General features: G+C 36.9%; 1 protein-coding gene across 2 annotated transcripts; it reads right to left on the bottom strand.

The window, feature by feature from the left end:
* Positions 1 to 1,032: 1,032 nt before the first annotated feature.
* LOC149188267 (putative LRR receptor-like serine/threonine-protein kinase At1g67720) lies at positions 1,033 to 6,161 on the bottom strand. Of its 2 annotated transcripts, none has more exons than XM_089411628.1 (15): positions 6,018 to 6,161; positions 5,306 to 5,867; positions 4,657 to 5,111; positions 4,427 to 4,553; positions 4,276 to 4,347; positions 3,996 to 4,064; positions 3,808 to 3,879; positions 3,488 to 3,559; positions 3,177 to 3,367; positions 2,863 to 3,071; positions 2,623 to 2,749; positions 2,451 to 2,519; positions 2,120 to 2,309; positions 1,868 to 2,000; positions 1,033 to 1,688 (listed from the first exon to the last, which is right to left on the bottom strand). In XM_089411628.1, exons 1-15 carry the CDS (start codon positions 6,100 to 6,102, stop codon positions 1,353 to 1,355), a joined length of 2,769 nt encoding a protein of 922 aa, XP_089267754.1. In that variant the 5' UTR covers positions 6,103 to 6,161; the 3' UTR covers positions 1,033 to 1,352. The 2 variants fall into 2 exon arrangements, with proteins under 2 accessions (XP_089267754.1, XP_089267753.1); XM_089411627.1 differs by having other exon boundaries at positions 5,306 to 5,870; positions 6,018 to 6,159.
* Between the last annotated feature and the right edge of the window lie 17,000 nt (positions 6,162 to 23,161).

The following is a 23,161-nucleotide window of genomic DNA, read 5'->3' as shown; positions in this document are numbered from 1 at the left end:
TAAACATGACTGGAATTTCCATAACTTTCCGGGCAACTCCTCCACCTCGTTAGACTATGCAGTTAACAACAGTTATCCAGCTATATGGTGTACTCCAGCCGGACAGAACTGGCTATGACATCCTCGGGCTCTGTAACCCTGGCGTTGGAGGCTGAGCTCACCGCATAAGAAATGCATAGTCTGACAAGGCATAGGAGTTGGCTGGAAAGTTATGGAAATTCCGGTTATATTTAGAGAAAATCCGGCAAGGATTTTCGTAAATCCAAGTTATAGTTGTTAAACTTCAAAATTTTAGGTGTCCTAAACGTTTTGATGGTGCTGAATCCATTTCCACCATCAAAAACACAATTCAAACACTGCCTCTACAAATTTTTTTGAAATTTTTTTGCCTGAATTCCAGTCACTTTTGACAGCAAATTCCTCCACCTAGTCCTAAGAAAGTGTAAATAATTCCTCCCCCTCGTCCTAAGAAAGTGTAATTAATTCCTCCACCTCGTCCTAAGAAAGTGTAAATAATTCCTCCACCTCGTCGTAAGAGTGACAGCCAATTCCTCCACCTCGTCCTAAGAAAGTGTAAATTTTAATCTAATATTAGAGATCGATAAAAAAAAATTGAACAGGCCGAAAATAATATGTACGGCAGTGACTAATAGCACGGCATGGATACTCCATGTCACTGCGCAAGCAGTTACATAATAAAGACGTATCTCCTCTAAGTGGAAATTTTACGTTTTTATGAAATACGATGTAAATTAAGGAGATATGTCATGGAAATTTATGATATTTATGTAAATTTACGTTTTTATGAAATACTGTGTAAACTAACAAGACATCTCAGGGAAATTTAGGATTTTTATAAATTACATTGTAACATGGTTTCGGTGGATAGGCAGATAAATCAACGATGACTTTCCTCATTTAATGGAACACTGAATTATAATTAGTGGTATCGAGATCAGTTCAGTTGAACATTCGATAATTTATGAAAGGGGTGGGCCTTTTATTGAACAATAAATAAGTACTAGATTATATACCCTTGACAGAAAAAAAAAAAGATGGTGTATTAATTTTCGACATGGCAATTGAATTTAAAAGAAAAAGAAAACTATTGGACAGCTTTGCTTTCAGTGTAAAGCTTCCTGGCATACAAAATAAGATCCACAATGCATGCCTGTGGGTTTCATGCAAGGTAAGATCCCAAATGCAAGCCAATTGGTGTCACGAATGTTAAATGGACAAGAGAGAAGCAAATTATCTTACGGACAATTATTATGGAAGGAGATGCGAATAAAGCGAAGATTAACTTCGACTTCTCTCCACTGCAGATTCTTAATGTATGTTTGACGTTTCAATCATCTTCCTTCACTGGGGAGGTTGGAGCTGTTGTCTCCCCATGCCATGGCATCCACCTGTGAACAGCCCGGCATGCACTGCAAATCTCCACATTCTATACCAATTACCTCAGGATTTGGAAGAGGAGCATTATTCTCATTCTCATGTATGATGGCCTCTTTTATATCTGCTACTACTTCACTCACACTCGGCCTGGACGATGGTTTAGCCTCCACACATCTAACTGCTACTTTGGCAATACCAGTGATTGATTTCAAATCGTAGTTACCACCCAACCTCCCGTCTATGACCTCTGCTATCTCCTCGGCACTTCCATTCTCCACATACGGTTTCACCTGTAAATGAGGCCCAAATATAATTATTGGGAGTCTGTCGTAGAAAATGCACTTGAAACTCATAAATTATGTTCTTGAATCTGTGGCAGAAAGTGCACTTGAAAATAAAAAATCCTGTTGTTAATTCGTTAATAATTGTATATTCTGAATCCCTCATTAAATATAATCCTATTCCTTACCCATTCAATGAGATTTATTTCATCCTCAGGTAGATTTGGATTTATGGGTGGTCTGCCGCAAAGGATTTCTAACAGGACCACTCCAAAACTATAGACATCGCTCCTCTCTGTCAACTTTTGAGTGCGAAAATACCTGTGAAAACATTCCAAACAAAAATGGAATTGCACTATAGTTTGACGTATGCCTATCACATTTAATGTGGTTTTTCAGTCTGAAGCATATTTAATATAGAGGGCAAGGTAAGTCATTACTCTGGATCGAGGTAACCCGCCGTTCCTTTCACCGTAGTGGTAACATGAGTCGCTTCCTCATCAATTGCCATCCTTGAAAGACCGAAATCTGCAAGTTTTGCTTTCAAATTGGAGTCTAAAAGTATGTTGGCTGTCTTAACATCCCTGTGAATTATCTGTGGGGTGCAACCTAAGTGCAGGTATTCCAATCCTTCAAATAGAAATAGCAATTGAATAACATGAGAAATATAGTTAATCACGATTTATCCTTTGAAAGATTAATTATAGATCAAAATGAACCTGCATCTCCATCACACAATTTTACTTTAATTAAAATTATTTAAAGAGCTACCTTGCGCTGCATCTAATGCTATTTTGAGCCTTGTTTTCCAATTTAGTTCGGAAGTTCCGGCTTTTGGACCTGGAAAAGAAATTTGAAATTAATTAGAGATTTTTAAGCATTGATATATAAGTTGCAGCTAAGTTGCAGCAAATGACTTAAACAATATAGCTCAGCTATTTACCGTATAGATGGTCTCTTAGAGACCCTCCGGACATGTGTTCGTAAATAAGCATAAGTTCTTTAGATTCATTACAGTAGCCAAGTAAGGATACCAAGTTCTTATGATGAACTCTAGAAAGAAGATCAACCTGTTATTCAAGTGAAGAGAATCATTTTCAATTTTCATATGATTGTAAACCATGTCATTAGAAAAATGTAGAAATTAAATCATGTCCCTAAGTTTTAAGAATCTCTGAATTACCTCATTCTGGAACTCGTGAATTCCTTGTTTGGAGAAGAGGGAGAGCACTTTTACCGCTATCTCTTTCCCTCCCGGCAATTTACCAAAGAACACTGATCCGAAACCCCCTTGCCCTATCTTCTGACTAAATTTTTGTGTGGCTTTGATCATCTCTTTCAAACTGAAGGCGTTGGACACCGTTGGATTTGGTGCCATAGTCATCAAGTAGTCTGCAATTGTTTAAATATAAAAGCAGTTATAAGTAGTTTCATAGGGAAGACTCAATGGATATTGCATATTTGAATATTCTAGCCAAAATTAAATTATTCCCTGACCTTTGCTAAAACACTTCTTTTCCCTAAATTTCTTCCGATGTACAGCAATGCACACCATCACCAGTAAAACCATTATTGCAGCTCCGCTTATGGCTGTTCCGAGGACAATACTCGCTTTGTCTTTTCTTGAATCAGACACGATGCATTTCCCCCTTTGCATATGGATGCAGAGGTCATGGTTCCCAAAGTAGCTGCAGTAAGAAAGAAAGATAAAGATATTTTTAGTGAATTTGTGTGTATTGAAACTACTCAACATCAATATATAGATACAGAAATTTTGTGCGAATACAATAAATAAGATATTGAATTACTTGAGTTTCAGTGAAGGCTTTTTGAGAAGTTGCACAGGAATTACACCAGTAAAATTATTGTTCTCTATAAACCTGTGGCCATGATCAGAAAAGAATTGCTATAGAATGTTAGTAATTAATTTGTTTATGAAATTGTTTTTCTGATTAATTATATCATTAAGTTATGGTAGAAGTTTCGAACCAGGTTCATCCTGAATTAATTTGTTTTTACTTTAGTGCTGAATCAGCCATGATAAAAAGGATATTCTTATAAGTTGTTAGTAATTAATTCTTTTTACTATTGTTCAGAAGCTAGCAGAAGAAGCAGCAGAGAGACGTACAGCTCTTTAAGGTTTTTGAGTTCAGATAGCCACTCAGGAAGACTGCCGCTCAAGTTGTTGTTTTCTAGATGTCTGCACAACAAGCCAACAAAATCACTGCAACCTTATTTGTAATAGAGATCTATCCGGTTCGTTTAAATCACATAATTGGCTCAGGTGAGCGTTAATGTTCATAAGAAATCACTTACAGTCGCTCCAGCATAGTTAAACTAGAAAAGTTTGGCAAGGGTCCCGTCAGTTGATTATTGTCAAGTGACCTGCTAATTTCAACATGAATGGATAAATCGGTTTAGTGAACAAGACAAGTCATGTTTCGATCTGCATAATCCTAAGGGGATTCTTATGAACGGATACTTTTAACCAACAATTCTTAATGATTGTTCAAGATATGAGCATTTGTGTATTTATTTGAGGATTACATCGTAGATACAAAGATTGGCGAGCATTACATTGTAGAATTCCACTTACACGTTAACTAATGCAGTCAATCGTCCAATACTCTGAGGTATTGATCCAGTAAGATTCATTCCCGACAAATTGCTGAAAACGAGATGAATTCGTAAGTTCCTGCAGTTTGAGCTAAAAAATAGAAAAACGTAAAAATGAGCATTGAGCTTACATTTCTGAAATCCTTATAACGGAAGAGCTTTTATCACAGCCTATTCCGTCCCAGGGGATTACGTAACAAGGATCAGAAATCCAGCTTTTTTTGTCGAAGTTTGATTTGATAGCGACAAGAGCCTCAACTGCAGGGCAAACACTACTTGGTTCAGCAATTTCAAACACCAGTTAGTTAGGCTTTTATCATCAATTTCATTATAAGTAGTATTATAGGTAAAGGTTACCTACTATCTTCTAAATAGGTTGGCGGTTCCGTATCAATCATCCCGTAATACTCCACAGAGTTGAGTATAGGATCAAGGGTCGAATTCGTTGTCCGCACAATTGTCACATTCATATCGGGGGTGCTCGAGAATGCTAGCTCTATGGCCGAATAGTTTCGCACCAGAGTAACGGCTTCAGATCTTAATTGATTATTTATATAAACGGAAAAAGATCTCGTTTCAGTTATATTCAGCCGCTCTACTTCTGCAAAATATAAGACCAGTAATGATCTGGTCCCTTCTGCTCCACCGAGAGTGAGATTTATCGATGGAATGCTGGATACATACGCCGTTTGCATCACTACAGATGGAGGGAAGTCTTGGGTATTGTTTGTTGAAATGAACTGTTGCGACGATACATTACTGGCTTCTCCGGTTTGAAGACTGAACCACAGGCGGTCGAACTCGTCTTGGGGATACCTGCTTAATTCACCATCCAAAGATATTCAGAGTACCGTCAAAAAAGTTATCACAGCTACACAACAGTAGTCCATCAAAAGTTATGTTCCATATAGAAAGCATCACTTGGTTGTGCTAGCTGCTCTTTAAAAACTCTACTTCGTGTAGGAGTTTTAGATTTTATGGAGTGAAACATATGAACTCTAAACAATTACCTGATCAATGAATCTGCAGCATTTAACGCAAATCTTGATTGGATACGCAACATTGTTCCTGGCATAGCCTGTCGATACATGCCACGGCGGAGTGTCCTCAATTCGATAGCAGAGATGAAGGGATCGTTATTCTCCGAGGTTCTGATCAAGCAAACATATAGCACTCTACCAGAACTAACCAAGACTTTCTCATAGTAGAATGGACTCATAATTGTCAGGTTTCTGATTGGTATCTTTCGCACAGCCAACCTACCCAAGGTCTCAATAGAGAAAGAGAAAGCGAAGGTTGAGGATTTTTGAAATCCTGTGTAATTTCCAACGGCAAACCATAACCTTAAGAGGTAAGGCACATTGGGAGCCACAGGCAAGTGATAACAAGATTTGTTGAGAGGCTGTGGGAAGTAGCGTAGGTATTGGATGAAAGTACCGTAAGCTTGCTGGGAGGCATCCCCTATGTATGCTGTCTCACCGACGTCCCCTATGTAATTAACATCAGTTACCCAAGTTATGTTGTTTTCTGCGGTATGGTCTGTTTGGCCTCCGCAATCGATACTGAGAAATCCTGCTGCATCAAAGAATATCTTGAAAAAAAGTAATACATAAACATGAAACGATTTATGAGCACTAATAAATAAACAGAATTTCAAAGACTCAACAATTCGCGGCCGTATGAGCTTTGGAGTGGATTGTTTACAAAGATAGAAATACTCACCTGGTTGAGCAATAACAACGTGTAAATGAAATAACACGCTGACAGCCAGCAGACCTGCACATTTGCCGCAACCCAGTTTGACCATATTTGCATATGGAGTTGGAAGGCTGAGAGCAGGAAGGAATCGAAAGGGTGCATATGTCAAGTTGGAAGGGTTTGAAATAGTCCGTCGATAGATCGAATCTGTGTCCCGCCGAATGGTCCGGAGGGTGCCATGTGTCCACTTCGTTTAATGTAAGGGGCCCGGCCACATCCACGTGAAGAGAATTTGAAATAAATACATCGCGTACGCCTCATATTTGAAAGTGTTCATTTGACCACATAAACTACATATCGTTATGTGTTTTGCAACAAATCAAAAATTAATATGCAATTAGCTCGCGGATAAGAATAAGGATAAGGCGTCTCTGGATATCATGTGGCTACACTGGTAGGTGGATTGATTTGTTAAATTCTTTTCGAATTTTGAAGATTTAATTCATTTTTATGGGCGTGTTTTTTTTTTAAATAAAAGGACAAGGAGATAGGTTAACATTTGAAAATTATTTAGGCCGGGGTCTAGCTCTTTATAAACCATTAGTATGTTATTGAGTACGTTTGGTGTTTTTTTGCATTCATGATGATGTGATAGTATGTATTTACAAATAATGGTAAGTGATGGTTATGTATTTACAAATAATGGTAAGTGATGGTTTTAGTTAGTGGTAGTTGATAAATGAGTTATGATAAGGATAGGGATATAAATTAAATGTTTAGTTGATAAATGAGTTATGATGAGCATAGTCATGTATATTAAATGGTTAAAATATAGATAGGCAGCGATAATAAGTATTAAAATATGACATCATAATATATCTCATGTTTTTAAGATTAAAAAATATCAAATTATAACTTTATTTTAAATTATTATTATTACCAATTATAAATTAATATATATATAAAAACTTAGAACAAGATTCTTAACCATGGATAATTTACACCCACTTTAACAAGAGATTCTTAATTTGTAAATAAGCTTCGTTACAACACCCTAGCCTAATACCATGGCTTGTCAATACCACATGCCCAAAAAAAACTAACTCACTTCATATGACAGTTGTTCATATAAATATTTTTAATTAATCAATTTAATTAAAAGGACAAAAAACTTTGGAGATAAATCTCAACCTCTTATTCAAATATTACTATGAATATTCTAGAAAAATTTGTGAAGGTTAAATCACCAAAATCCACCTAATAATTATTGATAATTAAATTAAAATTCTGAAGCCCTATTCTAAAATAGACAAGTGTAATAGGTTCTGGGAATTTTCTTAAAAAAAAACATGTAAATAAGACAGAAGGGAAAAATAAAATAAAGGAAAAACAAAATTGCAAATAAGAGGTTACATTCATTTTGGGCCCTCCATGACAAGATGCGGTATGTAGTCTTATGTATGGGACTAAGGATAGATATGATTAGAAACCACATAACCCCATTTAAGGTATCCTTAAGGATGACCACTAGGGGGATATTGGTTTTCTTACAAATATTAACTAGGTTGTAACTACTATTCATCCTAGAGAAAGACCTAAAACTACTTCTAATTGGCTAAGAGCTCATATTTCTTAAGCATAAGAAAACAAGTTAACAACACAAGACGCAATAGCATTTGACAAAAAATGAGAGCCTAACCCCCTATGGATCACTAATGGGTCTTTTTAGCTACCTTGGGTTTCCTTGAATAATGGTGATGAGTTAACCCACATTCATGGATAAAAGCTATGGATCAATGTCCTCATTGCCAGTTGACCATTAAGTTACGATAGGTTTTACCATCTTTAAAAAAAGGAAGCTTTTACTTGGTTGAATATAGTTAAGCATGTGGATATTAACTTAGTAGGGATGATAGTCATGCGAGGAACATACTTATGGGCACATAAAATACACATTTTCATATCTTCATGTTTTGGGGAATAGATTAGAATTAATATGAGCCCTAGCTTGAAAATAAGAGGTAAAACTAATTTTGGTTGTTTGACTATACTTATGGAGTGTAGTTGTTAACTTAGTAGGGGTAAAAAATTAGGGAGGAATCTACTTAAGCCTAGTTTCACATAACCTAATGATTCACCTTATTGTGAGCTAGAATCATTTAAATATCATGGATGATCCATCTCTAATTCAATATCAAGTATATTATATTTACCTCTACTGAAAAAGGATACCCAAAGTGTTTTATGATTATGTTCCTCAGTCTAATGAAGAACATTTTCGTGAGTCTTCATCTACTCCGATCATCCCATTTTTTGTGGTGAGAGAAATCATCCATTATCATTGACTATTAAGATGTAACTACTCATTGCTTGTTTTTACTCATGTTCTAGATTGGATCATTATATTATCTTTCATCCATATCAATGCTTTTAGAGTGGAAAAATTAAAGAATCAACTTACTTAGATAGTTTTAGTAGGAAGACCAAGTTTGGAAAATTGGTGTCTAAAACCTTCTAGGGCCATTTTGAGGCTTTAAATGGTGCCTTTTAGTAATAATTTATTTATTTATTTTTATATATGTTTTTGCGTAAGTGTCATACCACGTGGTGTTGTTCTACACTTGAAAACATTTTCAGCAGTGCAATAATCATGTTAATTGTAGTCTGTATGCAAAAGTTATGCCTCCCAGAAGTTGATCTATCATGATTGCTACCATAATACGAGAGGATGCCATGTCAACCCGTGGCACTCATGGAAAGTAGGTTAGCCATGTGAAGGTTAGAATATAACCCTAGAAAGGACAAGTTTGTAACTTTATTTGAGAGTTAATGGAGTTAAACTTAACCCCTAGTTGGCTATTGTGCTATGTTATAATTGGGAAACCAAGAGGAAAATGGATTCCATTCTATTTGCTTGAATTTATGTTCCATATTAGAGAGGATTAGCTGGGAGTGGGTAGAGAGAGAACAAAAACAAAGGAGGTTTGTGTTATGTGGTGACCCGTGGACCATATGTCTCGAGTAACTACGTAGAGAGTGACTTCCCCTTTGTAATTGCTTCATTTCCCTTCCAGAAAAAACAGAGTAGAGCAACCTCACCTTCTAGTTGGGATTTCTCCTCTAAGGAATTTTTAGAGTAGTTCACAGTGTTCATTGTGATTGGTTTTTTATTGAGTTTTTTCGTTCTCTAATTTTCACATTTTATCTATTGTGTGCATGAAAAAAAAAAAAAAATATATATATATATATATATATATATATATATATATATATATATAGAATCTAAAAGGAAATAACCCTTATATATTTTGGTTTATTTAAATATATTTATTGTGACGAACTATCTAGTGTAATATCCATGGTAGTTTATAGATCATATTGGTATTAAAGTAGGATTCTTTCAGAATTTTTTGGAAATTCATAGGGGATCCAAGAAATAGTTTGAGAAGGAACTCATAAAACCCCAGCCATGGCCGATTAATATATTTATAATAACCCTCAAGTAGGAGATATTCTCAAGGCTAGAAGCATAGGTCACATATATCATATGTGTATGAGCATCCTTATGGTGACTCTGGAAAACAAGCTTGGAATCAGTCAAGGTGGAGATTCCAACTCAAAGGTTTGATCAAAGTGAAAATCATGGGATCAAGAAGAACTAGAGGAGGATTCCAAGGAAGAACTCAAAAAAAGGAGTCGATTTTAAGCATCATGAAACATTCACATTCCATTTTCAAGATGGAAGCAAAGGTTGACATCAAGCTATATCAAGGTGAGATTGATGCTTCGAAATTAACTCATTGATTGCAACAGTGGGAGGTTTACTTTAGTGTTCACCACATAATTAAGGAACAAAAAAATCATTTACTCATTTAAATTAGAGGGTCATGCCTTGAATTGACAAGAAATCCACATGGAAATTCTTACACTAGAGGGGTATCCTTTAGTAACTAGGTGGGAATATTTTAAAACTCTCTTAAAGTCCCAATTATACCCTATCGGGTGAGTAGAGGACCAATTGATGCAGTGACATTACTCCAGTTAGAGATAGGAGTAGAGTGTATATAGGTATTACCACATAATTAAAGATGGAAAAATGAGGGGTATTTCTCTTTAGAACCCATATGTAGTCATCAAGTATCTAACAAGTTTACACAACCATCTACAAAAGAAAGTGGTGATATTCAAACCTAGAATGGTGGAAAAGGTGTGTGTGCAAGAACAATTTTTGGAAAACATAGGCAAAAAAAAAAGGGTGGTCAAGCCTTTCAAAATAGAATGATCATCGAGAAGTTTCCAAGGAGGGGAAGAAGAAATAGAAATGGGGTAAGCAAAACAAGACAAAAACCACAACACACTAGTGAAAAAATTCTAGCAACCCCTACAATGATTGCAACATTAATGGTAACATAGAGGAGAAGTGTTAGAAATTACATCTAGAGCTCAACTTGAAGAACCGTAAGAAGGATACAAAGAATAAAAATATCATAGCCACATATTTGAGTAACTGGATGGAAAATAATTTTGACATGGATGATAATATTATATACACATTAGTGTAGAAGCGGGTGAACTTTAGTATCATTCGTCAAAGGGAAGAGAATGAGATGACCAAAATCTTCCACATAAAGATACATGTCAAGAAGGAAAAGTTTGACGTTATATTCAACTTAAGTTCACAACCAAATAACATAGCAATGGATATGGTCAACAAACATGGATCGAAGGTTCATGGCCATCAAAACCCATATTCATAGGGATGGGTCAACAAGGAGGTATATATAAATGTAACTAAACAATGTAAATTTGAATTTGATATCAATGTTGGTTTTATTGATGAAGTAGAATTGCATGTAGTTCCACTTAATGTATGTAGATTTTTGTTTGATATTTCTTATATGTACATGAGGGATGAGATATTAACATAGAGAGCTAGATAATACAACCTCATTAAGTAAAAAAAGCCTTCATCACCAACATGCATAAGGGAAAGTCAAAGATTTTACTAGTAACTATTAGCAAAATGAAAAAATAAATATTTCTTGCAAGAAATATGTTTTATTGTCTAGTGAGGAGTTAATAAGGGAAAAGGCATCCTTGGAGAGTTGTACTAATGAATAGAGATATCAACTAGAATATTTTCTATAGGCATATAATGGAGTGTTCTAATAGCCTAAAGGGATACCACCCAAGAGGAAAATGAATCATGAGATATAAATGTAACTTGATTCTCCATAGGTAGTCTATTTAGAAAGTAAGTGAAGTGAAGGAGAAGTTGCTGAAATATGGTGTGATTTGACCAAGTACCTCACCTTGTGGGTTGAACATCATAATTTTTCTAAAGAAGGATGGGACTTGCAGAATGTGCATATTATTAAGTGTTAACAAATATTACACTTAATAATAGGTACCTCCTTCCTAGGATTGATTATCTATTAGATTAGTTGTAGAAAGAAAAATGTTTCAACAAGCTAGATTTAAAATTAGGGTATCATTAGGTGCAAGTCAAGGAAGAAGACACCTTAAATACCACCTTCGAAACTAGACAAGGTTTGTACGTGTGGTTAGACATGCCATTTTGTATATGCAATGCACCAAGCACTTTCACGATAGTAATGAATGATGTATTGCACCCTTATCTATATCAGGACATTATCACTTGGTTTTATATATGTTATATTTCATATTGGTGATTTGTTTGTTAAAGTGAATGTGCGATTATTTTATATGTATCCCTCAAGATGATGCTAGAGAAGTAGAAGCTAAGGATGACAATGGAAATGGAAGGAGGAGTGGTCATTGCAACAAGTTCCTCTAGGGGGATTGGTATGGAGATTACCTCCATTTGGAAGAGAAAGAAGCCAAAGTGGTTATACATTAATCCTCAAACCAAGCCACCTCACAGGAGGCGGCTTCCATAATCTATAACTTGGATTCTTTAGGTGATGGTGTTCAGGAAATTATCCATAGAGTCGATGTCACCTAGCCCTCCTAGGTTACCTAGTTATCTAACTTGGATAAGCACATATTTTGTTGTACAAATGAAGGAAAAAAAGACACAGAGAATCAACAGATTAATGAAGACAAGAAACTGAATAAGAAACTGAATTGGATTGGACTTTGTCATTCAACAATGATTTTCTCTGCTTTTACATTTCACGGGCAAATGATAGTTCTATCACCAACTATCATTACATAAATAATTATTCGTTACAAAACTGTCTATTTACATTTACCTAAATCTACTAATTCGTTGTCAAACTAACAAACTCCACCTTGACAACAATTTTCCCATTCATCATCTTTCCTGCAAGCCAAGAGAAGCTAAACACCACCGCAGCTTCTCTACTGTAACTGGCTTTGTGAATATGTCTGCACAATTTTCTCGTGTATGGACCTTTTTAAGAGCTACTTTTCCGCCATCGAACACATGTCTCAGAAAATGATACCTTACATCAATGTGCTTGGTTCTGCTGTGATAGGCAGGGTTTGTAGCCAAGTGAATAGCGCTTTGACTGTCACAAAGTACATTCACTTTCTCTTGCGTCCTTCCAATCTCATCGAGCAGACCCTTTAACCAGATTGCTTCTTTACTGGCATCTGAAGTAGCTATATATTCAGCTTCGGTAGTGGACAACGCAACTGTTTCTTGAAGCTTTGACATCCAACTAATTGCTCCACCTGCAAGAGTAAAGACATAACCTGTAGTAGATCTTCTTTTGTCCAAATCACCTGCATAGTCCGCATCTACATATCCGCAAACTGATCCTTCACTACCATTAAAGACGATGCAATGGTCACTTGTGCCTCTTAGATATCGAAGCACCCATTTCACTGCTTGCCACTGTTCTTTACCTGGATTTGCCATGAACCTGCTGACAACTCCAATTGCATGTGAAATGTCAGGTCTTGTAGATACCATCGCATACATTAAGTTTCCTACAGCGTTTGCATATGGTACATGAGACATATACTGCTTTTCTTCATCAGCTCTAGGACTCAAAACCGAAGAAAGCTTAAAATGGGAAGCTAAAGGAACATTAATAGGTTTCACATTATTCATAGAGAACTTTTCAAGTACCTTCTCCACATACTTCTGCTGTGACAACCAAAGCTTACCATTTTTCCTGTCTCTGTGTATCGCCATGCCCAAGATATGTTTTGCTGCTCCAAGATCCTTCATATCAAACGTCCTAGAGAGTTGAGCCTTTAACCTGTTGATCTCTTCCATGCTTTTGCTTGCAATAAGCATATCGTCAACATACAAAGCTAAGATAATGAATATGCCATTGAAACTTTTGAAGTACACACAATGATCATACTCACTTCTTATAAAGTTCTGGCTCACCATGAAGGAATCAAACTTCTTGTACCATTGTCTGGGAGACTGCCTCAGACCATACAATGATTTCCTGAGCTTGCAAACTAATCTTCTGCTGCGACCTCGTACAAAACCTTCTGGTTGTTCCATATATATCTCTTCGTTCAAATCACCATGTAGAAAAGCTGTTTTAACATCTAACTTCAACCTGAGAATACCCTTTTGCTACCAGTCTCGCCTTATACCTTTCAATACTACCATCAACTTTCCGTTTCAGCTTGAAGAGCCATTTACATCCAACAACACTTCTCCCTTCAGGAAGCTCTACAAGATCCCAGGTATTGTTTTTGGCTAAGGAGTCCATTTCTTCTTCCATAGCCATTTTCCATTTCTCGCTATCTGTATCATCTACTGCTTCCTGATAACAAGAAGGTTCCCCAGCTTCAGTAACCAAAGCAACAGATGAAGCAGAATCTTCATACCTTTTGGGAGTTTTCCTTTCCCTTGTAGACCTTCTTAGAGCGACTGGTTGCTGAACTGGTTTAGAAACTTGCACTGGTTCAGAAGCTTCAACGGCTTCCTTTATGTCTTCAACACCTTTGTCTCCAGAAGTCTCTTCTTCCTTTCGACTGTCACCGAAAGATCTAGCCTCCAACTGAACTTGTTGACTCGGCGATACCTGTTCCTGTTCAATTCTTTCAACATTTGATTTTAACAAAGAGCATTCATCAAATGTTACATCTCTACTAATGACTATCTTCCGCAATGTAGGATCCCACAACCTATATCCTTTCACTGCATAGTCATACCCAACAAAGACATAACATTTCGACTTTGGATCTAATTTTGAACGCTGATTTTTTGGAATAAGAGAATAAGCATCACAGCCAAATATCCTCAAATGAGAATAGTCACAAGACTGACCTGTCCAAACTTCTTCAGGAATTTTACAATCAATTGCTACTGAAGGGGACCTATTAACTAAATAACAAGCAGTAGATACTGCTTCTGCCCACAACTCCTTTTGCAAGTTAGCATTGCTGATCATGCTTCTGGCTCTTTCCATAAGAGTCCGATTCATACGCTCAACAACACCATTTTGCTGAGTATAAACAGCAGTTTTGTGTCTAACAATGCCCTCATCCTTACAATATTGTTCAAATTCAACAGAAGTGAACTCACCACCATTCTTAGTTCTTAGAAATTTAATAGATTTGCCTGTTCTTTTCTCTACCATTACTTTAAATTGTTTAAAGACATTTAATACATCAGCTTTCCTTTTTAGCATATAGACCCAAACTCTACGAGAGTAATCATCAATGAACGTTAAAAAATACAATGCACCTCCATATGACACAACAGGGGAAGGCCCCCACAGATCAGAATGAATGTAGTCTAAAACATCTTTACTATTATGATTGCCAACTTTAAATCTCTGTTTACACTGTTTTCCATACACACAATGTTTACAAAAATCTAAATTCAAGGATTTCAGACCGGGAAGAGATTTACGTTTCATCAGTATGTGAAGACCTTTCTCTATGACCCAAACGCTGATGCCACAGACGAGTACCTGCTTCTTCCTTTTCTGACGCAACCGCTGCTTCACCAACCTGAGTACTTCCTTTTAACCTATAAGGATTTTCGACCTTTTCTGCCTTCATAACCATAAGGGCACCTTTGAAGACTTTCAAGACGCCATCCTGACCTGTAAACTTATAACCATCTGAATCCAACACTCCCAAAGAGATTAAATTTTTCTTCAAATCAGGTACATGTCTAACACTAGTTAATGTCCTAACTGTGTTATCATACATCTTAATCCTGATATCTCCCATCCCAACAGTCTGACATGACATATTGTTACCCATAAACACAGAACTACCGTTTACATTTTCATACAAAGTAAACCAATTTCTATGTGGGCACATGTGATGCGAAGCACCAGAGTCTAACAGCCAGCTATCAAAACTCTGAGAGACATTACATTCAGGTGAAGTTTCATCTATCATACACAATTCTTTAGCAGATAAAACTTCGTCTACCATACCTGAATCAGCCTGATTCGCTTCGTTCTTCGGGTTTTCGGATTCCTTCTGTTTCCAACAGTCCTTCTTCAAGTGTCCAACTTTACCGCAGTTCCAACATTTTGCCTTACACTTCTTGCCCTTCGATTTCGACCTGGAAGACCCCCTTGGTTTTTCTCCTCTTTCCTTTGAGCGTCCTCTAGCGACCATGGCTTCTGATGCAGCTGTTTCAGTGCTGGATTTCCTTCGTACTTCTTCAAATAGAAGAGCTCCCACGACTGATTCAAACTTCAAAGAATCAGCAGAGCTGAAACTGATTGAAGTTACGAAGTGATCCCATGATTCAGGCAGAGAACACAGCAAGGTTATGGCTTTATCTTCTTCCTGTATCTTGACTTCCATATCTGTTAATTGACAAATTAGTGTATTAAAAACATTCAAATGTTCTGCAATGTTTGAACCTTCTTTCATTCGAAGACTGTATAACTATCGTTTCAAATAAATTCTGTTGGTTAACGATTTTGTCATATAGAGTTTTTCAAGTTTTTCCCACAATCCTGACGCCATAGTCTCTTCAACAATGTTGAAGAGAACTTCATATGCTAGGCATAACCGGATGGTACTAAGAGCTTGGGCATCCAAGTCCTCCCAGTCTGAAGTAGTCATGGTTGTAGGTTTCTTAGTTAACCCATCCAATGCCTTGTGCAACCCTTGTTGCACAAGAAGATCCTTAACCTTCAGTTTCCAAAGAGCAAAATTGCTCTTTCCGGTGAATTTCTCCACCTCGAATCTTGCATTTGACATCTTGGCCATTTTTCCGTCTTCCTAGGGTTTCAGTCTTTCTAGGGTTTTTGCTTTTTTAAAAAAATAATATTAGCCTCTGGTGATTTAAACAAACAATGAAACCCTTCCTGAACCCTTTTTTTTCCTCCAACTTGTATATAAAAAAAACCACAACTTTTTTTTTTAAAAACTTGATTTGATTTCAATATTTCAATCTGTTGTTTTGTTTCAAAACAAAAAATCTGCTGAAAATAAAAAACAGTTCTGGAAATTTTAATAAATGCCCGGGTTCAACAGGCAGCAGCAGCTTGATGGGGTTCCTCTTCACGTGGCTCTGGCTTTGCACACAGGCAAGTCACTCTTGCACGCGCAGATCTGGCAGCACTTCTGGCTGCAACTGTGGCAGCAAACACGCCTCCTCCTTCTTCCTCGACCACCGAATGCGAGGGCACTCTGGTTCTGCTCGACGGGGGCAGTGAGCAGCTTCCAAGCTTCTGGACGCAGAGATGGGAAACACGCTGGTTCTTCAATCGTCTTGGTGTTTGAACTGTCTTTCAATCATGGATTGCATCAGAGGCTCCCATGATTTGTATTCTCTCGCAAATTTTCTCTTCCCCGGAGCTGACTCACAGAATTTCTATTACAAATTGATTTGGCTTTCGTATTTCTGCGACCCACAGACCTGAAATTTTGATGATTTGACAGAAATTACAGAGAGTGGCAGTTGATCGCACCGACTTAGAATATAGAGCTTGGCATCATAATTCCTTTTAACGTAGAGGATTTGTTTCTCAGCCGTCAACGCACATTCACGCAGGGTCTTCACGTCCTCAGCGTTGCTGGTCTTCTCAGCGTCTCAGCGCAGGTCACACAGTCTCAGCGCAGGTTCTTCTCAGTGCCTTCACGCCCAATCGCTCGGCCCTCGAGCTCTGATACCACTTGTTGTACAAATGAAGGAAAAAAAGACACAGAGAATCAACAGATTAATGAAGACAAGAAACTGAATAAGAAACTGAATTGGATTGGACTTTGTCATTCAACAATGATTTTCTCTGCTTTACATTTCACGGGCAAATGATAGTTTTATCACCAACTATCGTTACATAACTAATTATTCGTTACAAAACTGTCTATTTACATTTACCTAAATCTACTAATTCGTTGTCAAACTAACATATTTGACCCCTCCATATTGTGATAAACAATGTAGGAGTGACAGACTCAAACTATTCCACCCTCACATAGAACTCCGATGAAAAGTGGGAAAATATTTTCCAAGTGAAATATAGAGGAGAATTTTTGTTTAGCAAAGAGTTTGTCAAGAGGTTTGTCTGGCGGCGACAGTGCTCGCATCATCAACCTAAGTAGATTCCTAGGGGGATTGCTGACATCGAGGCTCATACATACACATCGAACAAAGTGACCATAGAGATGATGATGAGAATTATAGTGCAAGAGTTCAGGGGCATTCATATTACTGAAAATTGTGTGGACCTAGGCCATGTTGCCATATATATGCTCTTTTCATAGGGAAGCAAGGTCATGGTGGAAGCTATAACCAAATCCAATTTGTTTGAGTGATTGGTAAGGGTGGAAGATGTGCCTCTAGTGGTTTCCTTCTTGGAAAGCAAGGAAGGAATATGGGTTAATGCCCACGTTGCCTGGGTTAATGGAGGTTGAGTTTAATTCATAGAACAAGATGGATTCTATCCATATATATACACACACTTACTTTATATTATTATATATTGTTGGGGTTATAATGCATCAAGTTCACTCCTATGTTTCAAGAAGTCACTCAATAGTTTTGTTCATAATAGAAAGTAAAGTATTCCAACATGCATTAATTGTGTTTTTACTGAAGAAGGCTTCTAGTTTCACACTAGTTAACTTTTGGATTCCAAACTAGGCTATTTGTGAGGAGGTGTATAGTGTGTACTACACTTAATATGACACGAAAATATTATAGGGAATTTAATTGATTTCATACCATTGAATTTAAAGTTATTTAAATTAGACTATATAATTCAGATACAAACTATTAAATACAAATGCCTTGTGAGTATTAAATCCAAATACCTTGTAATATGGTGTTGAATGAGCTCCTAAATAGCATTTTTTCGATCACTTTAAAGAATAATCATTAATGCTTCTAAATGTGAATATAACTTCTTAAACAAATATGTCCTCCTAAGACTCAAGAGCTTTCTAAAATTGATATGAAAAAATTGTTTACACCAATGAAGAATTCTTAGAGTTATTATTAAAAAAGTAAATATAAAAGATGCCAAATTATTGCAGGGCTTTTATTATTCAAAATAGAATTAAAAAGGTTATTTAACAAGGCCACATGACCACACAGCTAGTGTTTCATGTCACATAGTTTAAATATTAAATTTTGAAAGATATGAACCAACTCCTATATTTGAACAAGGACTATAAAATAGGGTAGCTCAATTGGTGATTACTTTTTCTATGTAGACCATAAAATTGAAAGCCTTATGGGTCATTCAAACAAAGAAAATAAACATTCTTAATTCATAAAATTCATATATGTCATTACTTAGACACACCAATTAAGCAAACAAGTTTTAGATTCTTTATATTGAAAATTTTCTCTTACTCTCTATATGTATGAATTAATAATACACAATATAACGGTTAGAATAATGTTTTTAACAATATTTTAATTTTTGAATCAAGAATATAATTGTTTTTGGAAAAACAATTTAATTAGTACAATAAATATTTTTATTTATAAATTTTTTATAAACAAGAATGTGGAAATATTTTTCTTATTCATTAAAAATTAAAAAGATATTTTTCTTCATTCAAAATAAAAATAAAAATAAAATATAGAATAGAAACCTTATTTAACAAACAAAATAAAATATAATATAACTAATTCGAATGTTCTATGCTTTATATGTATCTAAATTGTTTAAGTTGTTTAATGCGAGGAATTAAATTGCCAATGGGCGAGATAGTGAAAATGGAGAGGCAACGATAATATAGCTAGTTAGAGCCAAAAATATGTGAGTAAAAAAATTGAGAGGAAAAAACTAAAATACCACAAAAATATGTTAATAAAAATCTGAGAGAAAAAAAGCAAGATACAAAATTGTTGGCAAAGAGCTCTCCACTTGAGCCACACCGTCAAAATCAAGCTAGGTTAGTGGTGGTAAACTGGTGAACTTCAACCAGTTTACTTCCCTGTGCCACCTAAAAAGTCCATTAGTAGTGAAAGTATTGTTAGTGGAATATACTTTTTTTTATTGAATTTTATAGGAGGATTTTTATTAAGTTTGAAATTATCTTTTTGGTATTTTTTGTTTTAATTTAATTTAATTTAATGATTTTAAATTTTATTTTAAAAATTTAATGATTTTATGTGAGATTGTGATTTTTACTCATTTAAAATGTATTTTTGATTATATAAATAAATTCAACCTTCTAAAAATTTTTATAAATATTTGAATTGTGTAATAATGAATAATTTTTTTAATTATTTCATTATAATTCAATGATCTGATTTTTCATAAGATCTCGAATATTCTATGTTTTAAATTGTATTATTAAACGCAGAAAAATGTCTCAAATATTTTATGTTTTAAATTGTATTATTACAGGCAGAAAAATGTTATTGAAAATACATGAAATATTTAGACTATATTGTATCAACAACCAAAACTATGGTTTTAAACTATGATTTTTCCTATTTCATGGGAGATTAGTTAAAATCACTTTTAAAAAAATTTATCAATATTTTTTTCCCTTATTTTTTTTTCAAAATTTTGAAAAAATATAATTTAAAACTGTTACAGAAAATTTCATTTTTAAATTTAAAAACATAATTTAAAGAATGCAATATTAAGATTTTATAAGAAATAATTTTTAATTAAAAAATAAAATAATTTTAGATTATTAAATTTACAAAAATGTCTTGCATTTTTGAAAGAATTAAATCTACTTTACATAAAAAAATATTATTTAAAGAATAGAAAATTACTTACAAATTCTACGCCCAAGAAAATAAAAATCATCCTCTAGAGGAAAATTTCACCTTCAAATCCGCAGATTTCAGAAGCCCTCAAGAGGACTCCCAGATCAGGCCGGATTCGCCAATTATTACAGGTTTTAGGAGCTCTCCTATTTCGCCAGGGGCAACCGAGGCGGGTCCTTCCTCTCCACATCTCATTTCCAAGGCGGATTTTTACAGCCCCCCAGTCACTGAACAGTTCGAAGAGGATCCGGTCCCTGCTCCCCCGATCATGGACGCCTCAGATTTTGTAGTCGGCTCCCATCCCATTATCATCTCCTCCTCCCCGTCCTCCCTATCTGCCACCCAAAAAGGGAAAGGAACCCAACTCTCCCCGACCCCTTTCAATTCCCCATCGGACTCCCCGGTCAACACTCTTGACAGCGACATTGAACACCTGCTTAACCGTAACCCTCCTATCCTGGAACCTTTGACAATTCATAAACCATCCTTCCCCATTATTAGTCCCAACTCGGCCAAAAATATCACAGTCCGCAAGAAGACCCGTGGTGGGAGTCGCCACTATAAAGGCCGGGCTTTTTCCTCTGAACTGGGTTTATCTAACCTTCCCCTCGTTGATGTTCCTATTTTCGAGTCTCCACCTCCTCAGCCCCTTAGAGCAAGCTCGGCTGGCCAGCATTCCAAATGACATTTATCATCTCTTACAACATCAGGGGCCTTGGAGCCGGCCCTAAATTTTTGGCTCTAAGGGACACTCTCCTCTCTGCTCGGCCCTCCATCATATTCATCCAAGAAACAATGCACCCCAGCTCGGTATCCATTGCTTTTTTCCGCAAGATGCTTCCATCATGGCATATGGCTACCACTAATGCGGAAGGTCTTTCCGAAGGATTGGTATCCATGTGGGACCCTGTTACAATCAAGGCGAAGGCGTTCAAATGCTCCGCAGGCATTCTTCTCTCTGCATCCATTAGGGGGCGCCCGAGTACTCTACATTTGCTGAACATATACGCTCCTTACAGGCACAGATCCCTCTTTTGGGACTCTTTGTTCTCCACAGGTATTTTGGACATTAACTCGTTGCTTATTGCAGGTGATTTCAATCTTACTCTAGGCCCAGAAGAATGCTGGGGTCATGGCCAATCAGTCGACAGGCTGGCAGACCGAATGAGGAAGGAATTTTTTAACAGGAACCTTGTCGACATTTGCCCTGAATTTATGTCCCCCACTTGGGACAATGGCAGATTGGATTCCGCTTTCATAGCGAAAAGAATAGACCGCTTTCTTTTACACTTCAGTGTTATCCAAAAATGGGGAATGCCGCAAGCTAAAACCGGAGGGGAGCTTACATCCGATCACAAGCCCATTCTCCTCGACTGGGTTCAGGCGGATCGAAGATTGGGGTACTCTTTCAAATTCAACTCCATACATCTACATGATGAATCCTTTAATGAATTCATAAAATCTAGCTGGGCGGACATCAACAATTCTCAGGATGCTTTTCTTCTAACTTTCCGGGACAAGACTCAACTTTTAAGACACAAAACAAAGATTTGGCAGAATGCAAAGAAGCAAAAAGATGCAAAGGACCTTCTCGACATCAAATTAGAAATTAACAGGCTTGCATCTTCTATTCACATCAATGGAAGGACGATCGACAAGGCCTCCCTCATGAGCTCCCTTGAAAGAAAGAAACAAGCTCTTCTCCTAAAAGAGGAAGCAACTTGGCGGCTCAAAAGTCGAGCCATTTGGCTCAAAAGCGGGGACAGGAACACCCGTTTTTTCCACAATTTCGCAAACGGTCGCAGATCCAAAAATTCAATATGGAAGATTGAAAATGACCAAGGTCAATGCTTCTCCTCCCAGCATGACATCTCTGCGGAGGCCACTCGGTTCTTCAGGCAGCAATATTCAAGGCAACACAGTGAACTTAACGATGCTCTCTGGGCGGTCGAATATCTTCCGGTCATGTTCGATGATGACGCCAACGATGTTTTTTACAGGCCTGTCACGGAGGAAGAACTTTCGGCAACTATTAAGTCCTTTAGCAAAGACAAGAGCCCCGGTCCTGATGGCTGGCCGGTGGAATTTTTTATCCATTTTTTCGATCTCTTCAAAAAAGATCTCCTCAGCATGGTCGATGCGTCCCGTCATTCTGGCAGTATCAACAGCGCTCTCTCCGCTACCTTTATTGCCTTAATTCCAAAGTGTGAAAATCCTTCCTCTTTTGGAGAGTATAGGCCGATTTCTTTGTGCAATTCCCTATATAAGATCATCTCCAAGATTATAGCAGACAGACTGAAGAAAGTTCTTAACTCTTTTATATCTAAAGAACAGCACACCTTCCTCAAGGACCGGCTTATCATGGATGCGGTTGCTATGGCACAGGAGTGCCTCCATTCTATTTGCTCCAAGAATATTAATGCAGCAGCTCTTAAAATTGACCTCAAAAAAGCCTTTGACTGTGTCGACTGGAGTTTTCTCAAAATTCTTCTTGCTAAAATCGGCTTAAGGCCTATGGCTATCCGCTGGATCATGGCGTGCGTGGAATCTGTACAGTTCTCAGTAATTATTAACGACATTCCTTCCACCTTCTTCCACGCCGAGAGAGGGCTCCGCCAGGGATGCCCTCTCTCCCCGCTCCTTTTTATTTTGGTTATGAACTGCCTCAGCTCGCAAATCAATCATGCTGTGGACGAGGGTAGATGCAAGCCGGTTCGTATCTGCAGAGATATTTCCCTCTCCCATAATTTCTTTGTCGATGACATCCTTCTTTTTGCCATGCTTTGCAAACCTTCCTGGATCTGCCTCTTTATGCTTTTCAGAAGATTCCAGGCTACTTCAGGCCTTTCGATCAACTGTGGGAAGTCTGTGCTTTTTCATAACGATTCAAATCCTGATATGGCTCGGTGGATTGCTGCCCGGTTTGGAATCAATCTCGCCCTCATAAAGGACGGCCTCACCTACCTGGGCTTCCGTCTAAAAGCAAAGGGGTATCATAGAATGGATTGGGCCTGGTTGGTGGACCGTTTCTTCC

This window comes from Pinus tabuliformis, chromosome 3_1 (genome assembly GCF_031772625.1).
Source record: "Pinus tabuliformis cultivar Carrire ecotype Pingquan chromosome 3_1, CPIR1, whole genome shotgun sequence".
Taxonomy (NCBI): Eukaryota; Viridiplantae; Streptophyta; class Pinopsida; order Pinales; family Pinaceae; genus Pinus; species Pinus tabuliformis.
Note: the sequence above shows the minus strand (reverse complement) of the source record. Positions and strands in the feature narration are given on the sequence as shown.

Coding starts and splice junctions, on each gene's coding strand:
- LOC149188267 (XM_089411627.1), bottom strand. CDS start 6,102: ATGGTCAAACTGGGTTGCGGCAAATGTGCAGGTCTGCTGGCTGTCAGC. Junction 4,348..4,426: donor GTTATAAGGATTTCAGAAAT/GTAAGCTCAATG, acceptor TCTCGTTTTCAG/CAATTTGTCGGGAATGAATC. Junction 4,065..4,275: donor TTGACTGCATTAGTTAACGT/GTAAGTGGAATT, acceptor TGAAATTAGCAG/GTCACTTGACAATAATCAAC.